This window comes from Ornithorhynchus anatinus, chromosome 3, assembly GCF_004115215.2.
Source record: "Ornithorhynchus anatinus isolate Pmale09 chromosome 3, mOrnAna1.pri.v4, whole genome shotgun sequence".
NCBI lineage: Eukaryota > Metazoa > Chordata > Mammalia > Monotremata > Ornithorhynchidae > Ornithorhynchus > Ornithorhynchus anatinus.
The window spans coordinates 35,160,025-35,181,051 of record NC_041730.1 but is presented as its reverse complement, the minus strand read 5'-3'; the positions used below and the strand labels follow the sequence as shown (position 1 = coordinate 35,181,051).

General features: G+C 40.5%; 1 protein-coding gene across 6 annotated transcripts in view; it reads right to left on the bottom strand.

Annotated features, from left to right (window-relative positions):
* NELL1 (neural EGFL like 1) overlaps positions 1 to 21,027 on the bottom strand; it is a 522,694-nt gene that overhangs the window by 378,712 nt on the left and 122,955 nt on the right. For all 6 annotated transcript variants that reach the window (XM_029061630.2, XM_029061636.2, XM_029061634.2 and 3 more), the window contains exons 10-11: positions 18,696 to 18,769; positions 8,012 to 8,111 (exon numbers count right to left, since the gene is read on the bottom strand). In XM_029061630.2, coding sequence (XP_028917463.1) covers positions 8,012 to 8,111; positions 18,696 to 18,769 — 174 coding nt within the window. The remainder of the gene's footprint in view (positions 1 to 8,011; positions 8,112 to 18,695; positions 18,770 to 21,027) is intronic.

Here is a 21,027-nt window from a genome sequence, read left to right as displayed (position 1 = left end):
AGGTGCTTAGTACAGTGGTCTTCACACCACAGAAACTGCCCTCTCAAAAGTTTCCAGTGATCTCCTTCTTGCTAAACCAATGGCCTCTACTCCATCATAATCCACCTCAACCCCTCAGCTGCCTTAAACACTGTCGACCACCCCCTTCTGAAAACATTATCCGACCTTGGCTTCAATGACACTCTCCTGGTTCTTCTCCTAGGTCTCTGGCTGCTCAGTCTCAGTCTCTTTTGCAGGCACCTTTGCTGCCTCCCCATCTAACTGTGGGAGTCCCTCAAGGCTCAGCTCTGGGTCCCCTTCTATTCTCCATATGCACCCACTCCCTTGAAGAACTCACTTGCTCCCATGGCTTCAACTACCATCTCTAAGTGAATGAGTCCCAAATCTACAACTCCAGGCCTGATCTCCCTGCTTTTCTGCAGTGTCACATTTCTTCCTGATTTCAGGACATCTCTACTTGGATGTCCAGCCAACACTTCAAACTTAATACGTCCAATACAGAACTCTAACATTCTTACCCAAGTCCTGTCCTTTCCTGACTTTTCGATCACTCCAGACAGCACCACCATCCTTCCTGTCTCACATGCCTGTAACCATGGCATTATCCTCTATTCATCTCTCTCATTAACCCCACATATTCAGTGTCGCCAAACCCTATCAGTTCAACATTCAAGCACAACGCTAAAATCTGTCCTTTCCTCTGAATCCAAACTGCTACCAGATTAATCCAAGCTTTATCCTATCCCACCTTGATTACTGCATCAGCCGCCTTTTCTGATCTCCCTGACTCCTCTCTCTCCCTACTCCAGTCCATATTTCACTCTGCTGCATGGATCATTTTTCTACAGAACCATTCAGTCCATGTTTCCCCACTCCTCAAGAACCTCCAGTGGTTGTCCATCCACCTCTGAATCTAACAGAAACTCCTTACCATAGATTTTAAAGCACAACACTCAAACACCTTACCCTCTCTTACCTTACTACCCTGATTTCCTACTACAACCCAGCCCACACACTTCATTCCTCTAAAGCCAATCTACTCACTGTACCTTGATCTCACCTATTTTACCACTGACCCCTCACCCATATCCTACCTCTGGCCTAGAATGTCCTCCCACTTCATAGCCAACAGGCAATCGCCCCACCTTTAAAGCCTGATTAAAAGCACAACCTATCCAAGAGGTCTTCCTCAACTAAGCCCTTATTTCCTCTTCTCTCACACCCTTCTGTGTTGCCCTTGCACAATAATTTGTAATCTTTATTCACACCCTCCCTCAGCCCCATAGCACTTAAATACATATCTATAAAGTATTCATTTAGATTAATGTATCTTCCTCTAGACTGTAAGCTCATTGTGGGCAGGGAACATATCTACCAACTCTTTTATATTGTGATAATAATAATAATGGTATTTGTTAAGTGCTTACTATGTGCCAAGCACTGTTCTAAGTGCTGGTGTAGATACAAGTTCATCAGGTTGTCCCACTTGGGGCTCACAGTCTTAATCCCCATTTTACAGATGAGGTAACTGAGAGCACAGAGAAGTTAAATGACTTGCTCAAAGTCACACAGCTGATGTGGAGGAGCCGAGATTAGAACGCTTGACCTCTGACTCCCAAACCCGTGCTCCTTCCACTTAAGCCATGCTGCTTCTCCCCAAAGTACCTAGTACAGTGCTCTGGCCACAGAAAATGCTCAATAAATACCATTCACTGATTGATTAAAACCATGGAGGCCTCCCTTTGGAGGTTAAGCAGGTAAGAAAAGCAACCCATCACCATTTACCTACATCTGGGGAGACACTGTTTCTGCACACAGCACAACTCTCCTAGCCCTTAATTATGTGCATTGCCATTTGGATATTGATATTGGGTGTGATTCCAACACCTGGGCAGCCCCTTAAAGCCAGGAGCTCAGGTGAGGGTCTGGGGTCTGCTTTCCCCAGTTCAGGTGGATAGTCCCTAGAAATAGGGGAACTTGTCTGCTGGACTGCTGGACCTGATCCCAGTGAAATAACTGCCAAGGGAATTAGGCCTGCCTCAGCAAGGCTATATTTCAGAGAGGGCTGGGAATTTTTTTCCCAGAAATACCCCAAAGAAATGGCAAGGTTGGCCACCTGGAGGTACGCTGAGCACTGCTCCACATTAGAGAAAAGCAGCATTGCATAGTGGAAAGAGCATGGTCCTGGAAGTTATTCGATCAGTTTAATTGATCAATCATATTTATTGAGTGCTTACCGTGTGCAGAGCACTATACTAAGTGCTTGGGAGAGTACAACATAACAATAAACATATTCCCTGCTCATAATAAGCTTACAGTCTACAGGAGGAGGCAGACATTGATATAAACAAATTACAGATATGTACATAAGTAATGTGAATCTGAGTTAGGGTATAAAAGGAGGAAATCAGGATGAAGCAGAAGGGAATGGGAGAAAAGGAAATGAGGACTTAGGGAAGACCTCTTGGAGAAGATGTACCTTCAATCAGGCTTTGAAGGTGGGGAGGGTATTTTATTTATTTATATTAATGTCTTCTCCTCTAGACTGCTAACCCAATGTGGGCAGTGTCTGTGTCATATTGTTAATTCGTTCAATCGTACTTATTGAGTGCTTAGTGTTGCAACGCATTGTATTAAGCCACTTGGGAGAGTACAGTAGTATTCTGCACACACAACAAACATTCAATAAATATGCCTGATTGAGAGTAACTGTCTGTCGGATATGAAGAGGGAGGATGAACCAGGCCAGAGGCAGGACACGGATGAGAGGTCAGCAGTGAGATAGACGAGATTAAGGTACAGTGAGTGGGCTGGCGATAGAAAAATGAAGTGTGCAACCGGTAGGAGAGTAGCGAGATGAGGCAGGAAGGAGAACGGTGATTGAGTGTTTTAAAGCCGATGATAAGGGGTTTCTATAAAGAGGTGGAAAGGCACCCACTGCAGGTTCTTGACGAATGGGAAACACGAACTGAATGTTTTTTGTAGAACAATAATCTGAGCAGTAGAATGAAGCATGGACTGGAGTTGGGAGAGACAGGAGGCAGAGAAATCAGCAGGGAGAATGATACAGTAATCAAAGAGAGCTAGGATAAATGCTTGGGTTAACATGGTGGCAGTATGGATTGAGAGGAAAAAACATTTTAGCAATGCTGTGAGGGTTGAATAAAGATGATTTAGTAATACACTGAATATGTAGGTTGAATGGAAAAGAGGAGTCTAGAATAATGCCAAGGTTATGGGCTGTAAAATAGGAAGGATGGTGGTGCTGTTTGCAGTGATGAGAAAGTCAGGTGGAGCACAAGATAGGATGACAAGGAGTTCTGTTTGAGCATGTTAAATTTGAGGTGACAGCAGGACAACAATAGAGATGGCTTGAAGGCAGGAGGAAATGCAAGACTGCAGATAGGGAAAGACATCAGGGTCAGAAAACTTGAATTCTAATTTGAGCTTCACTGTTTATCTGCTCTGTGACCTTTGACAAGTCACTTCAGTTATCTGTGCCTCAGTTTTCTCATTGTAAAATGGGGATTAAATCCTACTCCCTACCACTTAGACTGTGAGCCCCAAGTGGGTCAGGGACTATGTCCAATCTGAGTATCTTTTATCTACCCCATTGCTTAGTTTAGGGCTTTGAACATATTAAAGTATTAACAAATGCCATAAAAAAAATTAGGGCATCCTCAAGTGGCCCAGGGGCTCAAGGGACTGGGTAACTATGATCCTTGGGAATGCAGCAGGAAGGCAGAGCACCCCCACTTGCTAGGAGGCCTGACATGGGAGTAGTCAGAATTGCCTAGTAGATAGAACACAAGCCTGGGAGTCAGAAGGATCTGGGTTCCAAATCCAGGTCCATCACTTATCTCCTGGGTGACCTTGAACAAGTTGCTTAACTTCTCCGTGTTTCTGTTTTCTCATGTGTAAAATGGTGATTTAGACTCTGTCCAATCTAACTTGTATCTACCCCAGCACTTAGTACAGTACCTGGTGCATAGTAAGCACTTAAATATAAAATTTTTTAAAAACCTGCAGCTACTGCCAGGGCAAGTAGGAAGAGGAATACAGCTAAACTGGGTATCTTTAAAATAAGATTACCTGCACAGCCCCTTAAACCACAGTTAGAGAATCCAACAACTTTAATCTCAACAAGATTTAACATTTTCCTGTGTCTCCTCATTGCTGCTGGGTTTCAGACCCCTGAGAAGGGATTAAAACTCCCAGGCTGTGATTGTCATGGGACAACTCTGAAGGGTATCAACCCTGCAGAAAACAAGGGTTTAACTCCTGAAGCCTCTAGAGTCCCTACCGGGGCACTGAATTCCCTTATAGATTTCTGCATCCACACCCTGGTGGAAGTCAGAAACTCACCCTGTATTTGCCAAAGGGTTCAAGACTTTACCAGGATCCAGAACCCCTTATTTGGAGCTCTGGACATAAACTTCACATAGCATGAGATACTCCCAGGAGGAGAATGCTATGATAAATTTAAGGTAACCATAATCTATTTTCCTGTCTGTCTCCCCCTGCAGACTGTATGTTCCTTGTGGGCAGGGATCATGTCTGCCTACTCTGTTGTATTGTACTTTCCCAAGTGCTTAGAATAGTGCTCTGCACAAAGTAAATGCTCAAAAGGTATCATTGATTGATTGAATGGATTGTCTCCCACACCTCTGTGAACTCTGCCACCACAAGAAAATTAAAACTTTATTTCCTTTGGAGAAAGTTCCCTTGCAGTTCATGGAGTTGCAGTTTGCAAAGGCAAAAATCACATAATAGGACACTGCAAAAGGGATTGTGAATAAGCAAAAAAAAAATCTCAAAGGGCAAATGGTAAGTTTTTATTTCTACATATTCTAAGCATATATTTATTTTGAATCTGTTTGTTCCTCTTTCCCTCCCCCAGGATTGTAAACTTCTGGAGCTGGGTTAATGCTCCATTAACTTCTGTAATTGTCCTCAACTCCAGTGTAATGTCCCCTACACTACCAAGCAGTTTGGTGAAAGGATAATGGAGAAGGCAGCAAATTAAATTTAGGCCACAGAACATCAATAACAGATATTCATCGTATATAAATAGGTCCATTCTAAAGCTTTTTTTTTATTCTGACATTACCAAACTGGAATGTCAGCAAGTGGAAGCAAGCAAACTCAATCAGCTGCAATGACATGACCCTAATCAGAGTTAAAGATTTGGGGGTGAATATTTAATTATGCATGCATGGGGGGAATACAAACACAGCATTGCAATCCTACAGAAGAGGCTATAATTCACAGCACTCAATCACTAGGAGTAAAATAGAGTTTTAGTAGGAATAAACCCCATAAAAACACATATTCCCCTAGCCCGGTAAAAGAAAGTTTTGGTTATGACTTCTGATGAAAAGGACTCATGCAGGGTATTTTCTTAAATCAGAATGTTCTTGACCCTTTCAGCAATATAGAGAGACATGATAAATATGCTAATTGAGAGGCTTCTTGAGCCAATGCTGGAAGAACCAGAATGCTCTCTTTTTTGTAATCAATAATATAGGGGTGACAGAAACCATAAATTTATATTATACTACCGTTCTTTCCAATGAAAAGCACATTTCAGCTCATCAAGAAGTGTCTACCTTTGCTGCCAGCTAGTGTCAGCAGAGAATCCAAATCCATCAAGTAAACAGCATACAATATAGTACACAGGATAAAAATTACTTTACATAGAAATTGAGTATTTCGCACCTTTTCATTACTTTCTCTGTTTTATAAAGGAGGGAGAGTGGAGAGCCAGTTGAATAATTTGGATTGGAAGGAACTGACAATACACCCAAATAATTGTCAGAATAGATACAGTCATTCTATTACTTTTCTTGGGAGATGTTGGCTAATGAATCATGAGATTGAGTTAAAGGTGGAACAGGTAAATAAAATCCAAAAGGGTCTTACAATAAATTGATATATCATCATTTCTGAAGTTTACACCCAGGGAAAAAACAAAAAAAAAAGCCATGAGTAATGTTCAGAGTTTTAAAGCAAGGTTTTGAGTTGAGCTGGACTGAATCATTTTCCTGCTATTTAAATAGCACATTTTGGTCCTTTGCAGCAACCACAATACCTTTGTCTCACATTAGTATTGTCCATTTAATGATTGTAAAGTTCCTCCAGCTACAGCAAAAATAGTTGGATTGTTGGAGCGGAATTTTCCATCAAAATAAAGTGACTTCTATTCTCCCAAAGATCAGGGCTAAGACATGGGCTATTTAAGTAAAGCAGCATGGCTTAGTGGAAAGAGCACTGAACTGGGAGCAAGGAGACCTGCGTTCTAGTTTCAGCTCTGCCACTAGCCTGCTGTGTGATCTTGGGCAAGGCACTCAATCTTGGGCAAGGCACTCAACCGCTCTGGACCTCAGTTTCCTCATTTGTAAAATGGAGATTAAATAGATTGTGAGTCTCTGTGGGACTGTGTCTGGTCTGATAAATTTGTATCTATCCCAGTACTTAGCACATAATAAGTTCTTGGTAAATGACATTATTATTATTTCTCAGCACAGTAGGTGTGAAGATCCAGTAGAGGCAGAAACCACCAGCCACTTCTGGGGCTCATGTAGAAACCCAGACTTCAGAGAAGAAAGGGAGATATAAGAATTCAGATCTCATATTCTAAAGACATGAGTTTGTTTTTATTTTCTACTTCCCCAGCTTCCAGTGGTCTGTTAACAGATTACACCAAACTCCTATGATATTTAGGCAGTGGTGGAAGAGCATTAGTAGTATTAGTTGAAATTTTGCTCTGATGAAATTTCATGCATGCTTGACTACTTGACGCTTTTAATTAATTCCAAGAAAAACTTACCATCCTTAAGTTCGTTGTTGGGGGGTTCTTAACATAAAATATTCAGGATTTTGACTACGTTTGTATGGAAACAATGGGACTTATTATGTCAAGGCTTCTGACAGAAAACCAAGAATCTTCCCCTTGTCTCAGTGACATAATCAATGATTCATCACTAATGAAACCATAAATTGATGACAGCTTGGGTAAACTTCAACCCACTCTTGTCACTCAAAAAATATACAGTGATGGATTTTGCATTAAATTATGAGTGCCACCTAACAATCTATCGGTAATCAATAAATGCCTACTTTTGGAAAACCCGCTCGATCATTATTCCTTTCTAAAACATCCCAGCTGAAACACGCTTCAAAACACAAATGCAAATAATTCTGTGCATCTGCTTTGATGTTGTAGTTTTTATCAAATAATAGACTGATGGTTCAGGAGAGAATTTATAGCGTGGCTCAGTGGAAAGAGCATGGGCTTGGGAGTCAGAGGTCATGGGTTCTAATCCCAACTCTGCTACTTGTCAGCTGTGTGACTTTGGGCAAGTCACTTAACTTCTCTGTGCCTCAGTTCCTTTACCTTTAAAATGGGGATTAAGACTGTAAGCCCCACGTGGGACAACCTGATCACCTTGTATCCTTCCCAGCGCTTACAACAGCGCCTGGCACATAGTAAGCATTTAACAAATACCGTTATTATTATTATTATCATTATTATTATTAAATACCATATATTCCTCAAATTTTCACCCAGGGGTCTCTCTATCAAAACCAAAAATAGAAGGGGTAACCTTTTCTGAACACATAGGAGCATGTGATGCATAATCCCCATTAATACCAGTAAGAGTTATCCATGGGGGAAAAATAAGGAATGAGAAAACAATGTCTTCCATAAGTGCTGTGTCACTGGATCCTTCTAAATTCTAGAAGATGACAAAGTTGCAAGGCAAATCAACAAAACCTATTTCAATGAAACAATAAGAGACAACAGAATAGAGATCTTGAACTCCTCCCTTGTCCCATAGATACTCAGAAATGAGTTTTTTTCAGTGCTTTCTTCCTTGCAGAGGGGAAAATAGGATTGCTAAATTATAATAGAAGGCACAGATGTAGGAAATGGCCCAATAAAAGATTTAATTCTCCACCTCCACCCACTCATACCAGGAAAGCAGAAAAGCCCAGCAATCCCACTTACCTCGGCAAACATTACAACATTGGTTCTCTGGAAGGATTTGATCTTTTTCTGAGCAGTTCAGAGGAGGACACATTTCTGTGACTTTTACTAAAACTCCACTCTGGAAATAAAACATTTAGGAAACAAAAAGCATATTAAGATTGTGGACCAATGTGCCAGCTGTCTATTCTCATTCTTAATAACTCTTTCACTAAAGTTACAGAAGTAGACTTTACAGTATTTTCAGTTCCTATATAGTAATGTTAAAGGACACAAGTAATCCTCTTGAACATTTACCCTGCTTCATTTTCTCAGACATAGAATTTTCTAGCTATGCCTGCAGTAGGCAAGCATGTTTTGTGAAAATAACTAGTGTGGTAGCAGCAGCAGCATTTAACGAGAGCCCACTTGGTGCAGTGCACTGTACTAAGCACTGGAAAATAGAGAATAACAAATGAAGACAGTTCCTGCCCACAAGGAGCTTACACTCTAACAGGAGAGACAAACATCACACACTTACAGTTAGAGAGGCCATAAATAAAATAGACATATATACCTAAATGCTATGGATATTGTAAATATGCTCATTACGTCTAAAGGGATGATATGGTTCAGGATTCTGGGAAATTGGAGATGGATCTTAAGGAGGATTTTGATATGGAGAGAGCTGTGAACTATCTAATATGGGGATGGAGGCCATTTCAGGCTAGGAACACAGAGTGAGCAAGAGGGCGGAGGTGGGGAAGTCAAGAGTGAGGAATGCCTAGGAGGTTGGCTTGGGAAGAATGAAGATAGTGAGTTGGAGACTAGCATAAGAAGAAGGCAGGTAGGTAATGGGGCCAGAGGTTAGAGAGTTCTGAAGTTCACTATGAGGAGTTTCCACTTGAAGGGAAGAAACTTAGGGGGGCCAGAGGAAGATTTTTAAGAGAGAAGAGAAATGGGCCCAGTGAGGCTACAGGAAGATGATCCATGCCACAGAGTGTAGTATAGAGCATTCGATAGGAAATCAGCTTTAGGGATGAAGCTGTGCAGGACAAACCAATGCACACCAGACTTCATCTCTTGGGGAAGGCACCACACAACCAAGGACCCTGTCATGAATCCTTTAAAGAGCTCGTTCATAGCCTAAAAGTCCCACTCCCCACTTTGCCGGTTTCACCTCTACAATATCGCCAAGATCCGCCCTTTCCTCTCCACCCAAACGGCTACCTTACAACAGTAAGGCTCTCGTTATATCCCGGCTAGACTACTGTGTCAGCCTTCTCTCTGACCTCCCTTCCTCCTCTCTCGCCCCGCTCCAGTCTATTCTTCACTCCGCTGCCCGGCTCATCTTCCTGCAGAAACGATCTGGGCATGTCACTCCCCTTCTTAAACAACTCCAGTGGTTGCCTATCAACCTCCGCTCCAAACAAAAACTCCTCACTCTAGACTTCAAGGCTCTCCATCACCTTGCCCCTTCCTACCTCTCCTCCCTTCTCTCTTTCTACCACCCACCCCGCACGCTCCGCTCCTCTGCCGCCCACCTCCTCACCGTCCCTCGGTCTCGCCTATCCCGCCGTCGACCCCTGGGCCACGTCCTCCCGCGGTCCTGGAACGCCCTCCCTCCTCACCTCCACCAAACTGATTCTCTTCCCCTCTTCAAAACCCTACTTAAAACTCACCTCCTCCAAGAGGCCTTCCCAGACTGAGCTCCTCTTCTCCCTCTACTCCCTCTGCCATCCCCCCTTTACCTCTCCGCAGCTAAACCCTCTTTTTCCCCTTTTCCCTCTGCTCCTCCACCTCTCCCTTCCCATCCCCACAGCACTGTACTCGTCCGCTCAACTGTATATATTTCCATTACCCTATTTATTTTGCTAATGAATTGCACATCGCCTCGATTCTATTTAGTTGCCATTGTTTTTACGAGATGTTCTTCCCCTTGACTCTATTTATTGCCATTGTTCTTGTCTGTCCATCTCCCCTGATTAGACTGTAAGCCCATCAAACGGCAGGGACTGTCTCTATCTGTTGCCGACTTGTTCATCCCAAGCGCTTAGTACAGTGCTCTGCACATAGTAAGCGCTCAATAAATACTATTGAATGAATGAATGAATACTCTACAGACCCCCCTGGGTGGTCTACAGAGTTCTGGGGAGTTGACATGTATGAGGGGCACCCCAGGCAACAGGAAGCCACAGAGTGGACTCCCAGTCTAACTTGGTGGCAAGTACAGAACTTTAATCCAAAACCACAATTGCTTATCATCATACCTCAGTCTGTCATTTCTCAGCCCTAATGCGGTCAGCTGCAGCTTAAAACAAACCTAAGTTGTGTTAGCCAATTCACCCGATTAAACGGGTAGATTCTGTGTTTCAACCTCCCATTAGGTATGTGACCTGCAAACTTTTAACAATTTATTTCTTCCTTCTTCACCTGACAATGAACACTATTCCTTTTAGTTCTGTTAGTAGCTGTGAAGATATAAAGGGCCTAGTCAGGCCCCTTTTGAAATAGATAAGATTATTCTGTTTGAGCACCCATAATCTATCAACTCAAGGATCCCCAGTAATATTTAAAGTACTTTCTCGTAATTTAAATGATCATTTCAAACCCCAGCGGGCAAAGAGTAAATGGGGTAGCTAGTGAAATAATCTTGGCCATCAGCATATTAATAAAATCCAGAGGGAAACACAATTCTACATTACTAGATAAAATTCCCTACCACATTCATTTTGAAAATGGCCTCATTGCTTTTTATCCCTTGTCATCAGCTCCTTTCACCTTAAGCAGTAATAGGAGAGGAAATTATTTCTGAAAAATACTAGAGCTGCCTTTCCAATTCCTTTGATACATACTCCTTACCACCACTCCCTCCCACCCTTCCTCATTTCCACCACACCTTGTAGATTTATAACACCTTCATGAAATATTTTGATGAGACAATCAAAGAGGCACCCAAAATCTTTTGCAGTATTAGAAAATAATAAAGCTATTACAAATTATGCACCATTATTTAGTTATCAACCAAATACATTAAGGCAAACTCAATGATTGTGAAATAAATCACAGAATTGTTGTTGGCCAAAGGGGAAAAAAATCATCTTGATTTACATCTGAAGTCACTATGGACAAGATTGAAAACTAGGAAATAGGATTTTCCAAAATCCAGTATCTTCAACCCAGATGTTATTCATGCAGAGCTTCCAATTCCGGGGTCTCCACTGACAGGATGCATGGGCTTAAATACATGAATTATCTGGATAACTGTAGCTCCAAAAATTCCATTTTTAATTGGAATTGCAAGATAATGTCAAAATGAGATCATTCACGTAGACTCCGCCTATGCTGAAATTTCAGTTCCTTCAAGACAAGAAGCATGTCTTGTATGGGATGGAGGTCCCTACCCCTCATAATATTATCAAGAATAGTTTTAGGCAATTTAGGCATATTCTGTAAGCACTGATTAATTTTGGTGGGCAAAACCAATAATAAATGCAGCAAATTGATATTGGGCATGGAATGCTACAGTAATCCAAGTCACTAGTATAGCATGCTTGAGTGAATTATGCTACACAAAATCAATGCCATCCCATTATCATTGAATTAAGGAAGAAAGATTTAGCTTACTAGACCTAATATCCTCCTTCTCTGTCTATATTTGCAAAATCTATGAAGAACTAAAATATACCATGACAGGAGAGGCCCAAATTCTTCACAAAACAGGTTGCTCTAGCAACTAAGAAAACAATAAAAATGATGCCAAAACTTAATTATTTTGAAAAAATACTTCCCATTATCTGCACAGTATTTCAAGAATTTACATTATTATTTGCATTTACTCTAAACCTTACAACATCTATCTCCTGTTCCTATGAGCATGACGAGATTAAACTGCTAGATCTAGGCTTTGATAATAAAGTTGTTCAGAGTATTTCCAAAATATTAAAAAATAAAATTACCTTGGGTTATCCTCATAAATTTAGAAACTGGAAATCTTTTACCTCCATATTCTGCTGTGGGATCCCAAGTGATACTTAAAACCCAAGCATTATAAATTGGTGATCCAGTTAGTAATCTATAGCAAATTAAGTTCAAATACAGAGGGAAGCATAATGCTTTATCAATAAACACTCTTTCCAATCCTTCTACCATTCATTTTTATTTCCAGTGCTCACTTATTCATGCCCTGATGCCTATGATGGCACACAACTTAGCTATCATTTCTTTTCTACTATCATAAAATAAGCTTTCTAAAACTCTATTCAATCACTTTTGCTGGGTTTACTGTAACTGACCCTTCATCTGTGATATTATTTGGCTTCATTATTTTTATTTAGTGAAATATAGTCCAGTATTTCCAAATGCCTGAGTAAGCTCCACCTATCCCTTTGAATAGTTTTTCCTTAATTTAGACCCGAGAGTGATTTTCTTGTGAAAATCATTAATATTATCATACACAGTTTACATAGATTATGTATAGGTGAACTCTTGGCTACATGAAAATACATCAAGTATTATCTCTATTTTTTTTCTACTCAGACCACAGATATATTTTTGATATTGTAAACCTTATAGTCACAATTTACGTCTGGGTGACCACTGGCCAAAGGTTTAAGGTTAACTGGGCAAATAACCTATACAACTCTTCCTTCAAGGTGGTCCTGGATCCATTAACATAGAAGGAATAAACTCAGTTTGTGACTATGAGTTAGTTGTGTTCTCTTTTTTTTTTCCTGAATGTGATCTTCTGGGGTTTAGGTTTCCTTAATGGCTTCCCAGAACACATTTACCTTCAAGCTCACTCACACTTCACCTGTTCCTGACCCCACTGCTCTCAATCCTTTGCCCTCTGCAAAAAAACTCTCATTTAAATTCCATCAAAACACTTTGTTCACAGCTTTAACAACTTCACCAATCTAATAATAATATTAACAGTGCTATTCGTTAAACTCTCACTCCAAATCCAAGCAACTTTATTTACAGCATTGAACATCTCCTCCATCAGGCATTCCAACTCTCTGGCCACACCATCTCAACAGCCACCTTAGTTTTCATGCATATATCTATTTATTATTGCCTAGTTTTCAATCAGTGGTATTCATTAAACACATGAGTGTGAGACAGTATACTAACTACTTGGGAGAATATAGCAGAATAATGCTGAGAAGCAGCATGGCCTAGCAGATAGAGTACTAGCCTGGGAGTCAGAAGGACCTGGGTTCTAGCCCCAGTTCTGCCACTTGTCTGCTGTGTGACTGGGCAAGTCACCTAACTTCTCAGTGCCTCAATTGCCTCATCTGTAAAAAATGGGGATTAAGTCTGTGGACTATGTAAACTCTGATTACCTTGAACCTACCCCAGGACTTAGAACAGAGCCTGGCACATAGTAAGTGCTTTACAAATACTATTAAAAGAATCAATCAATGGTATCTATTGAATGCTTACTAAGTGCTTGGGAGAGTACAAGACAAATATTTCCTGCCCTCAAGGAATTGATATACATAATGAAAGATAGAGGAAGAACAGGATAAGGCAAGAAGCAATGTAAAATCCTCAGGATGAAATATATAAACAAATAACTGAATGTACAGCTAAATACATAAAAATAGAATAGTGCTGAGGATAGGAATAAATATTAAAGGAGGGACATTAGAATGATTTAGCTCATATTGTGAAGTAGTGTGGCCTAGTGGAAAGAGCATGAGCCTAGGAGTCAGAGGACTTGGGTTCCAATCCCAGCTCTGCCACTCACTTATGGTGTGACCTTGGAAAGGTCACAAGTTTTCTGTGTCTCAGTTTCCTCATTTGCAAAATGGGGATTCAATACCTGTTCTTCTTCCTACTTGGACTGTGAGCCCCATGTGGGACCTGATTATCTTGTATCTACCCAGAACTTAGTAAAGTGCCTGGCATATAGTAAGTACATAACAAGCATCATAATCATTATAATTGTAATATTGTAATATAATAAAATTATATTATAATTGCATAGAATCATAATTTGGGGAAGGCTTCCTGGACAGATGGATTATTTTTAGGCCTCTGGAAAGCTGTGGTCAGGAAGATTTGGAAGTATGGGGAGTGATTTCCGGGCTGGAGGATCAAAGGTACAGTTAGAAGATAAGCTTGGGAAGAATTAAGAATGTGAGCTGGGGAGAAATGGGAAGAGTGAAAGTGATATGTATGATGCAAAGTGGTGAGTCTTGAAGCTAATTCTAAGGAGTTTTTACTTGATGGAAGGAGATTGGTAGCCATAAGAGGTTTCTTCTACTTTCTAATTAATTTACATTTATCTTTTCAATTTCTTCTCTTAGTCTTTTGTCCATTATATATTTGGCAATCCACATCCACTTTTCTTCATTTGAGGGCAAAGGGAGTATTATTTACTTCTAATGAATGTTCCCAGCATTTAGCACTCTGCAGACAAAAGAAGTGCTCAATAAATACTGTGCTGGTATAATATATATCTGAACACAATATAAAAAAGCAGGGACCATTCCAACTGGTATATAATCCTGTTCTGGGTCTCCTAACTCTTCTGGCTCTACAATCATTCTCTTAAGGAGTCCATTCACCTTCATGGCTTTAGATATTAACTTAAGGTGGTTAACTCCAAAATTTTGCTCTCCAATTCTGACCTATCACCTAAATTCCATACAATTCCATATTTCTTCTTGCCTCCAGGACATCTCCATTAGGATGGCCCACTGACACCTAAAATTCAACATGGCCCAAACTGAACTTATCTTCCCTCCTAAACCCACTCCACTTCCTAACTTTCCCATCTTTGTCAATAAAACCAACATCCTCCCTGTCCCAGAAATCCATAATCTTGGTGTCATCCTCTACTCCTCATTCTCTTTTGGTTTTCACAGTCAGTCAGTTGCTACATTCTTCCAGTTTGTCCTCCACAGCATTTCCCAGAACCATTCCTTCCTCTTTACCCAACCTGCTACCACTGTGGTCTACACTCCTGTCATATCATAAAGTGTCATATCAGATTCTTCACTGATGTCCCTCCTTCAGTCCATTCTACACAATGTTCTTTAAATGCCACAGTGGCTATTTATCTCATTCTACATCAAAGAAAAATTTTTTCTATTGCCTTCAAGGCTCTCCACCAACTTTTCCCCTTCTACCTATCAGTTCTCTCCCTTGCTGTTCCCAAAGTCACACTCTTTGCTTTTCTAATTGTACCTTGCTCTCAAGTTACCGCATCTGTAAAATGGAGTTGAAGACTGTGAGCCCCACATGGTACATGGACTGTGTCCAACCTGATTAGTGTATATCTACCCGTGCTTAGAAAAGTGCCTAGCACATATAAGCTCTTAACAAGTCCCATTATAATAATAATAATAACTCTCTCATTTAGAAAACTTCACTCATGCTGTTCCCCCACCTGGAACTTTCCCTACCTACAATCCTAATGAGTACCATGAAGTCAATCTGACAGCTTGGACAGAGATCCACCTGTTTGGTGAATTCCCCAAGATTGATTATTTTACAGGGGGCATTAGTCTATTCTACTAAGACTACATTTTGGCACTATGAAGGTGGGCAGTTTGGGACTTCCCCATCACAAGGACACCTCTCCAGAGACCATCTATTTACCCCTAATTTTCCTAGAGCTGGAAACCTGAGTCCTGACTGCTCACCTCCCACACTGTCCTGCTCCCAGCAAAGAAGAAAGCCAGAGGGGGAGAGTGGGGCAGAAGTTGCAGAGATCCATGGGGAAGGAAGACAAAAGCTGCCATTTTAAATCCTTGGAATGGGACTGGAGAATATTTGCTGCTTTTCCTCCCACTTGTTTGCAGTTTATTATTGGATTTCAAAAGGTATTAAAACTACCAGGCTTGCAAGGGTAGAAAAATACCTCTTTCACGTCCACCCCAAACATCATCATTACCAACAGTGATATTTCTGGAGTGCTTACTAAGTGCGGAGCACTGTACTAAGTGCTTGGGAGAGTACACCAAGGTTGGTAGACATGTTCCCTGCCCACAGTGAGCTTACAGTATTGAGGGGAAGATAGACAATAATATGTAGCAATTACCTCCAGACTGCCGTCCCCTCCCAAAGACATACTTATTGAGTGCTTACTGTGCACAAAACAGCACTGTACTAAGCACTTGGCAGAGAAGCAGTAGGGCATAGTGGATGGAAGCCAGAAGGTCATGGGTTCTAATCCCGGCTCCACCACTATTCTAATAATGTTGGTATTTGTTAAGCACTTACTATGTGCCGAGCACTGTTCTAAGCGCTGGGGTAGACATAGGGGAATCAGGTTGTCCCACGTGGGGCTCACAGTCTTAATCCCCATTTTACAGATGAGGGGACTGAGGCACAGAGAAGTTAAGTGACTTGCCCACAGTCACACAGCCGACAAGTGGCAGAGCTGGGATTCGAACTCATGAGCCCTGACTCCAAAGCCCGTGCTCTTTCCACTGAGCCACGCTGCTTCTCTGTATTCTGCTGTGGGACCGTGGGCCCCTTCACTTCTCTGTGCCTCAGTTACCTCATCTGTAAAAAGGGAATTGAAATTTTGAGCCCCACATGGGACAGGTACTTTGTGTCCAACTCCATTTGCTTATGTCCTCCTCAGGGTTTAATACAATGTCTGGCACATAGTAAGAGCTTAACAAATGCCATCATCATTATTATTAGAGGGGAAGGCAGATTTTAATAGCAATCACCTTGAGACTGTCATCCTCTCCCTTGCTCCCCACAGTTTCTGTTATCAATTTGCATTTTGTTTTCCATTTTGGAAAAAAAAAACATGGGCTGGTAGTTAGTAGACCTGGGAAAAAGAATGGCTGCTGCTACAGAAGCAAAATCTTCTGGATTCTGTTTACCCACTCACTGTACCCACCTGTCTTCATTCAACCCCTGAAGTCTCAACAGGAAAATTTTCCCACCATACAGATCCTGCCTGAAAAACCAATCAAAGAAGGTGAAAGATGCTGATCACAAACTAATGTTTTAGGTGGAAGAATCCCAACAGCCAAGATTTTCCAGAAGTGTTTCATTCTTGAGGAAGTTGTAGATTAGCAAGCTTCAAATCTATAGTGTACTTGCTTCAAGTCAGTCCCCAAAGTATAAGGGTACACACAGTACACTCAGCAACAGGCTGAATGGGAGATCACAAGCTTGCTAGTACTCCCAAGCAGCAGAACTTCCATGATAACTATGTGCAGGACCCAGTCTCTCTCTCTCACTCACAGACACACACATATACACACGCAAAAAAAGAACCCTTATCTGCAGAAAATCACATTTTGAAATCTAACATGCTAAGTTGTGACAAAATGTTCTGATTTCAAATCCTTTCAATATTACCAACTGGATAATGTGCAAGAAGTCCTTTGGGCTTTAAGTAAGCATCTGCTGATAGGTGTACCCCACGTAGATAACAGCACTGTAAGTTAAAAACCTAAAAATTCAATTATTAACTGGCCAAAAAATTACCCTACTGATGGCCCCAGAAACTTTCCCCAGAAGGCTGAAGACTTTTTGTTGTTGTTTTTTATATAAAATCTATTACTATAAAGAGATGGATCTTTAAATTAGTTCAATTTGACTGTCGGGGATGAAATGAGAATCTCAGCTCTAATCAACCTTTAACATATCTAACGAGTAAACTCATGATGAACAAATGATATTTCAAATAGTATAAACCTTCTGTCATTGAATGTGGAAATAACAAATTGTGGCAGTGTGGAAATTGGAATCTCCAGGCCAATTTTGTTTGTCTATATAATAGCAACTAGTTTTTCAGAAATGTATCTCAAAAGCAAAATCAGTTGATGATGAATTTTTTAAACCAAATCGATTGAGACAATTTATTGCATGACCTCTAGGCCTTGGGTTTTCAGGATAATGAAATTCTACCATTCCCTATAATTAGTTGTAATGCCTACATGTAATTGGCTAAATACAAACCATCATGTTCATTACTAATTACAAAATGATTCAACCTAGTTCTCCGCTAACTTTTATAACCAAAAATTTTAAATGGAACCTATTTTCTTAAATCAAGGCTAACAATAATCACTCAGAATTGCTTAGAAAGGTCTTCACAGTAATTACTCCTTTGGGACCTTTAAAAAAATATGCATTTACCTTGGAAACACCTCAAGGGTTTAAACCACTACATCAAGCTGGGGTAAACCTAATGGCTTGTGGAAATATTGCCAGTTGTTTTTAATCTAATCACTGCCATTATTATTATAATAATATATTAAGTTAATGAAACTCTGTGGATTGCCCATGGTTTACGTGCTTATCATTAAATCTAATCTTCAACCATGCCAAAATATTTGTGTTTCTTCTTTTATATACCCTCCTTTGTCCACAAACATATAAATATTTTTCAACTTTAAATGTCACCAACTTCTCTATTCCCCCCAGGAAATAAGACAAAAAGCAGGATTTTAGAAATCCATTCAAAAAGAAAATGACTTGAACACTGGATATATTGAGAATATTTACAGATGATAGCGTGACTGTCAGTCTCGTAGTTAAAAAAATACCAAACACCTAAATAATGCAGAACTCTGTATTAAATGTTTGAAAGGAAAGCATTCCCTAAACTTTTCTAATGACACAATGAATAACTAGTTATTGAGTTGGCTTGCTAGTTGTAAACTATTGCAGAAATAACTGCTGAGGTGAGATGGGAAATATGGTCAAACTGAATTCATCAACAACTTATAGAGTTAAAACTTACCCGGCATTCCCGACAGCTCTTAGTTAAAATCCTCTGGCCTTCTGCTAGTACTTTTCCTCCATAGATACATTTAGCTATTATAAAAAAGACAAATTGAGATTATATTCACAATGCCCTGGTGAAGTAAGAAAAACCAAGTCCCACCTCAATAGGTAAACATATGTTGTAAAATTTAGAAAATTCATTTATTAGTATCCTGCAAGTCAATATTCATTACTTCATTTTTGAGAGTAGAAGGTGAAACCTTTCCCAAAACATTTCCATGCTAAGGTTCACTAACTAAAATACAGAATGTCCTGAGGTGGTAATAAGAAAACATATTAAACTAAAATGGCCAATCCATTATCAAAATTATTTATAATAAAGACATTATACATTTGTCATTCATAGCACTGTATTTGATTCAGACTACTCAACGGACTACTAATTCAAAGGCAGTGCAAGAGCTCTGGGTAAACTGAAACCAAGTGAGACAGTTAGGACAAAAACATGAACTGAGGAAGATAACCTTAGTTCAACTTCGTTTAGGTGGAACTACAGAAATGGTTTTTAGAGAGTACAGACCAGAGCCAGTTATGTCTTCGCTCAATGAGTCTGAGAGAATTATGTAAAAAGGTATTTTAGCACACTAAGAACTTGGAAGGTTTGAGGAACAAAAGTAATAAGGGACTGGATCACAGCTCAAAGAAAAAGTTGGATGGAACTTGCAACACAAAATCTAAGGGAATCCATTTATCTGTTCCATATAAAAATCCATTCTTTTCTGTTCACTGAAAAGTGTAGGTCTGGTTAACTGAAATTCCTGGGGGAGGAGGATAATTACTATAAACTCAGACCAAAATCATCACACCTTACCTCACAATACCAAGAACAAATGTGTTTATTTTTCCAAAACAATCCACAACTTGAGATAGATATAATTTCTACTGCTCTTAAATTGCGGGTGGGATATTCTGTGTCATTCCCAATAGCTTGAGAAGTAGGAATTCTTAGAACTCCTGTACTCCCAGTTTCAGCTGGCACCAACTCAGGCAGGTGACTCTTCTGAGTGTACTGTTCTAATAAGTACACTGCTATAAAATCTGAGAGATGCTTCTTTTTCCATGCTGGGAACCAGAATGTATCCCCTTCTCAACCTTCTCTTCCATGTGTCAGTCTCTTACAAACAGTTGCAGGCTTTGTTTTCTCACTGTAAGTAGCAGGTCTAAATGAGTTTTCTAACTTGTCTAGAAACCTAATGATTTGGGGCCACTTTTCAAGATTCCAGGAAGGCCAGATTTTTGACCACTGATCCAATTAATTTAAATAAATGCATATATGTTTGTGCACACATACCTTTAATCCAAGTAAATGGACTACATGCTCCACCCCATCTCATCCACTCACCTTGGACACAAGCTGGATCCATGAGCACTAATTGTACCACTTCTAACATCACTAACTCTTAATTCTCACTCCCTAACCACAAACTACTAACCTGCTTCTCTCACTCTCACACCTCCTCCCTGTAAACCAGTTCTCTCCCCTCATATCTCAGGCTCTCATGACCCGCTTGGATTCCCTACCTAACCTATCTTCGCAATGAACAAATTCACACCCTAAACCCCACACCATTCACTAAACTCAATTCCATTTACTTTCATTCATTCATTCAATAGTATTTATTGAGCGCTTACTATGTGCAGAGCACTGTACTAAGCGTTTGGAATGAACAAGTCGGCAACAGATAGAGACAGTCCCTGTCGTTAGACGGGCTTACAGTCTAATCGGGGGAGACGGACAGACTAGAATAATGGCAATAAATAGAGTCAAGGGGAAGAACATCTCGTAAAAACAATGGCAACTAAATAGAATCAAGGCGATGTACATTTCATCAACAAAATAAATAGGGTAATGAAAATATATACGGTTGAGCGGACGAGTACAGTGCTGAGGGGATGGGAAGGGAGAGGGGGAGGAGCAGAGGGAAATGGGGGGAAAAGAGGGTTAAGCTGCGGAGAGGTGAAGGGGGGGTGGTAGAGGGAGTAGAGGGAGAAGAGGAGCTCAGTCTGGGAAGGCCTCTTGGAGGAGGTGAGTTTTAAGTAGGGTTTTGAAGAGGGGAAGAGAATCAGTTTGGCGGAGGTGAGGAGGGAGGGCATTCCAGGACCGTTACTGCCCCACCATCAGTCCTGCACCAACAACTTCCCTAACATGAGGATCAACTCCATAGTAAATACACTTGCTCACTTTCTCCATTCCTGCATGCACACTACGGAGTGTTTTTCAAGGAAATCCAGGCATGAGGATGACTTGGGACATATCCAATTCATCCTGTGCTCTCTTCTGTTAAACA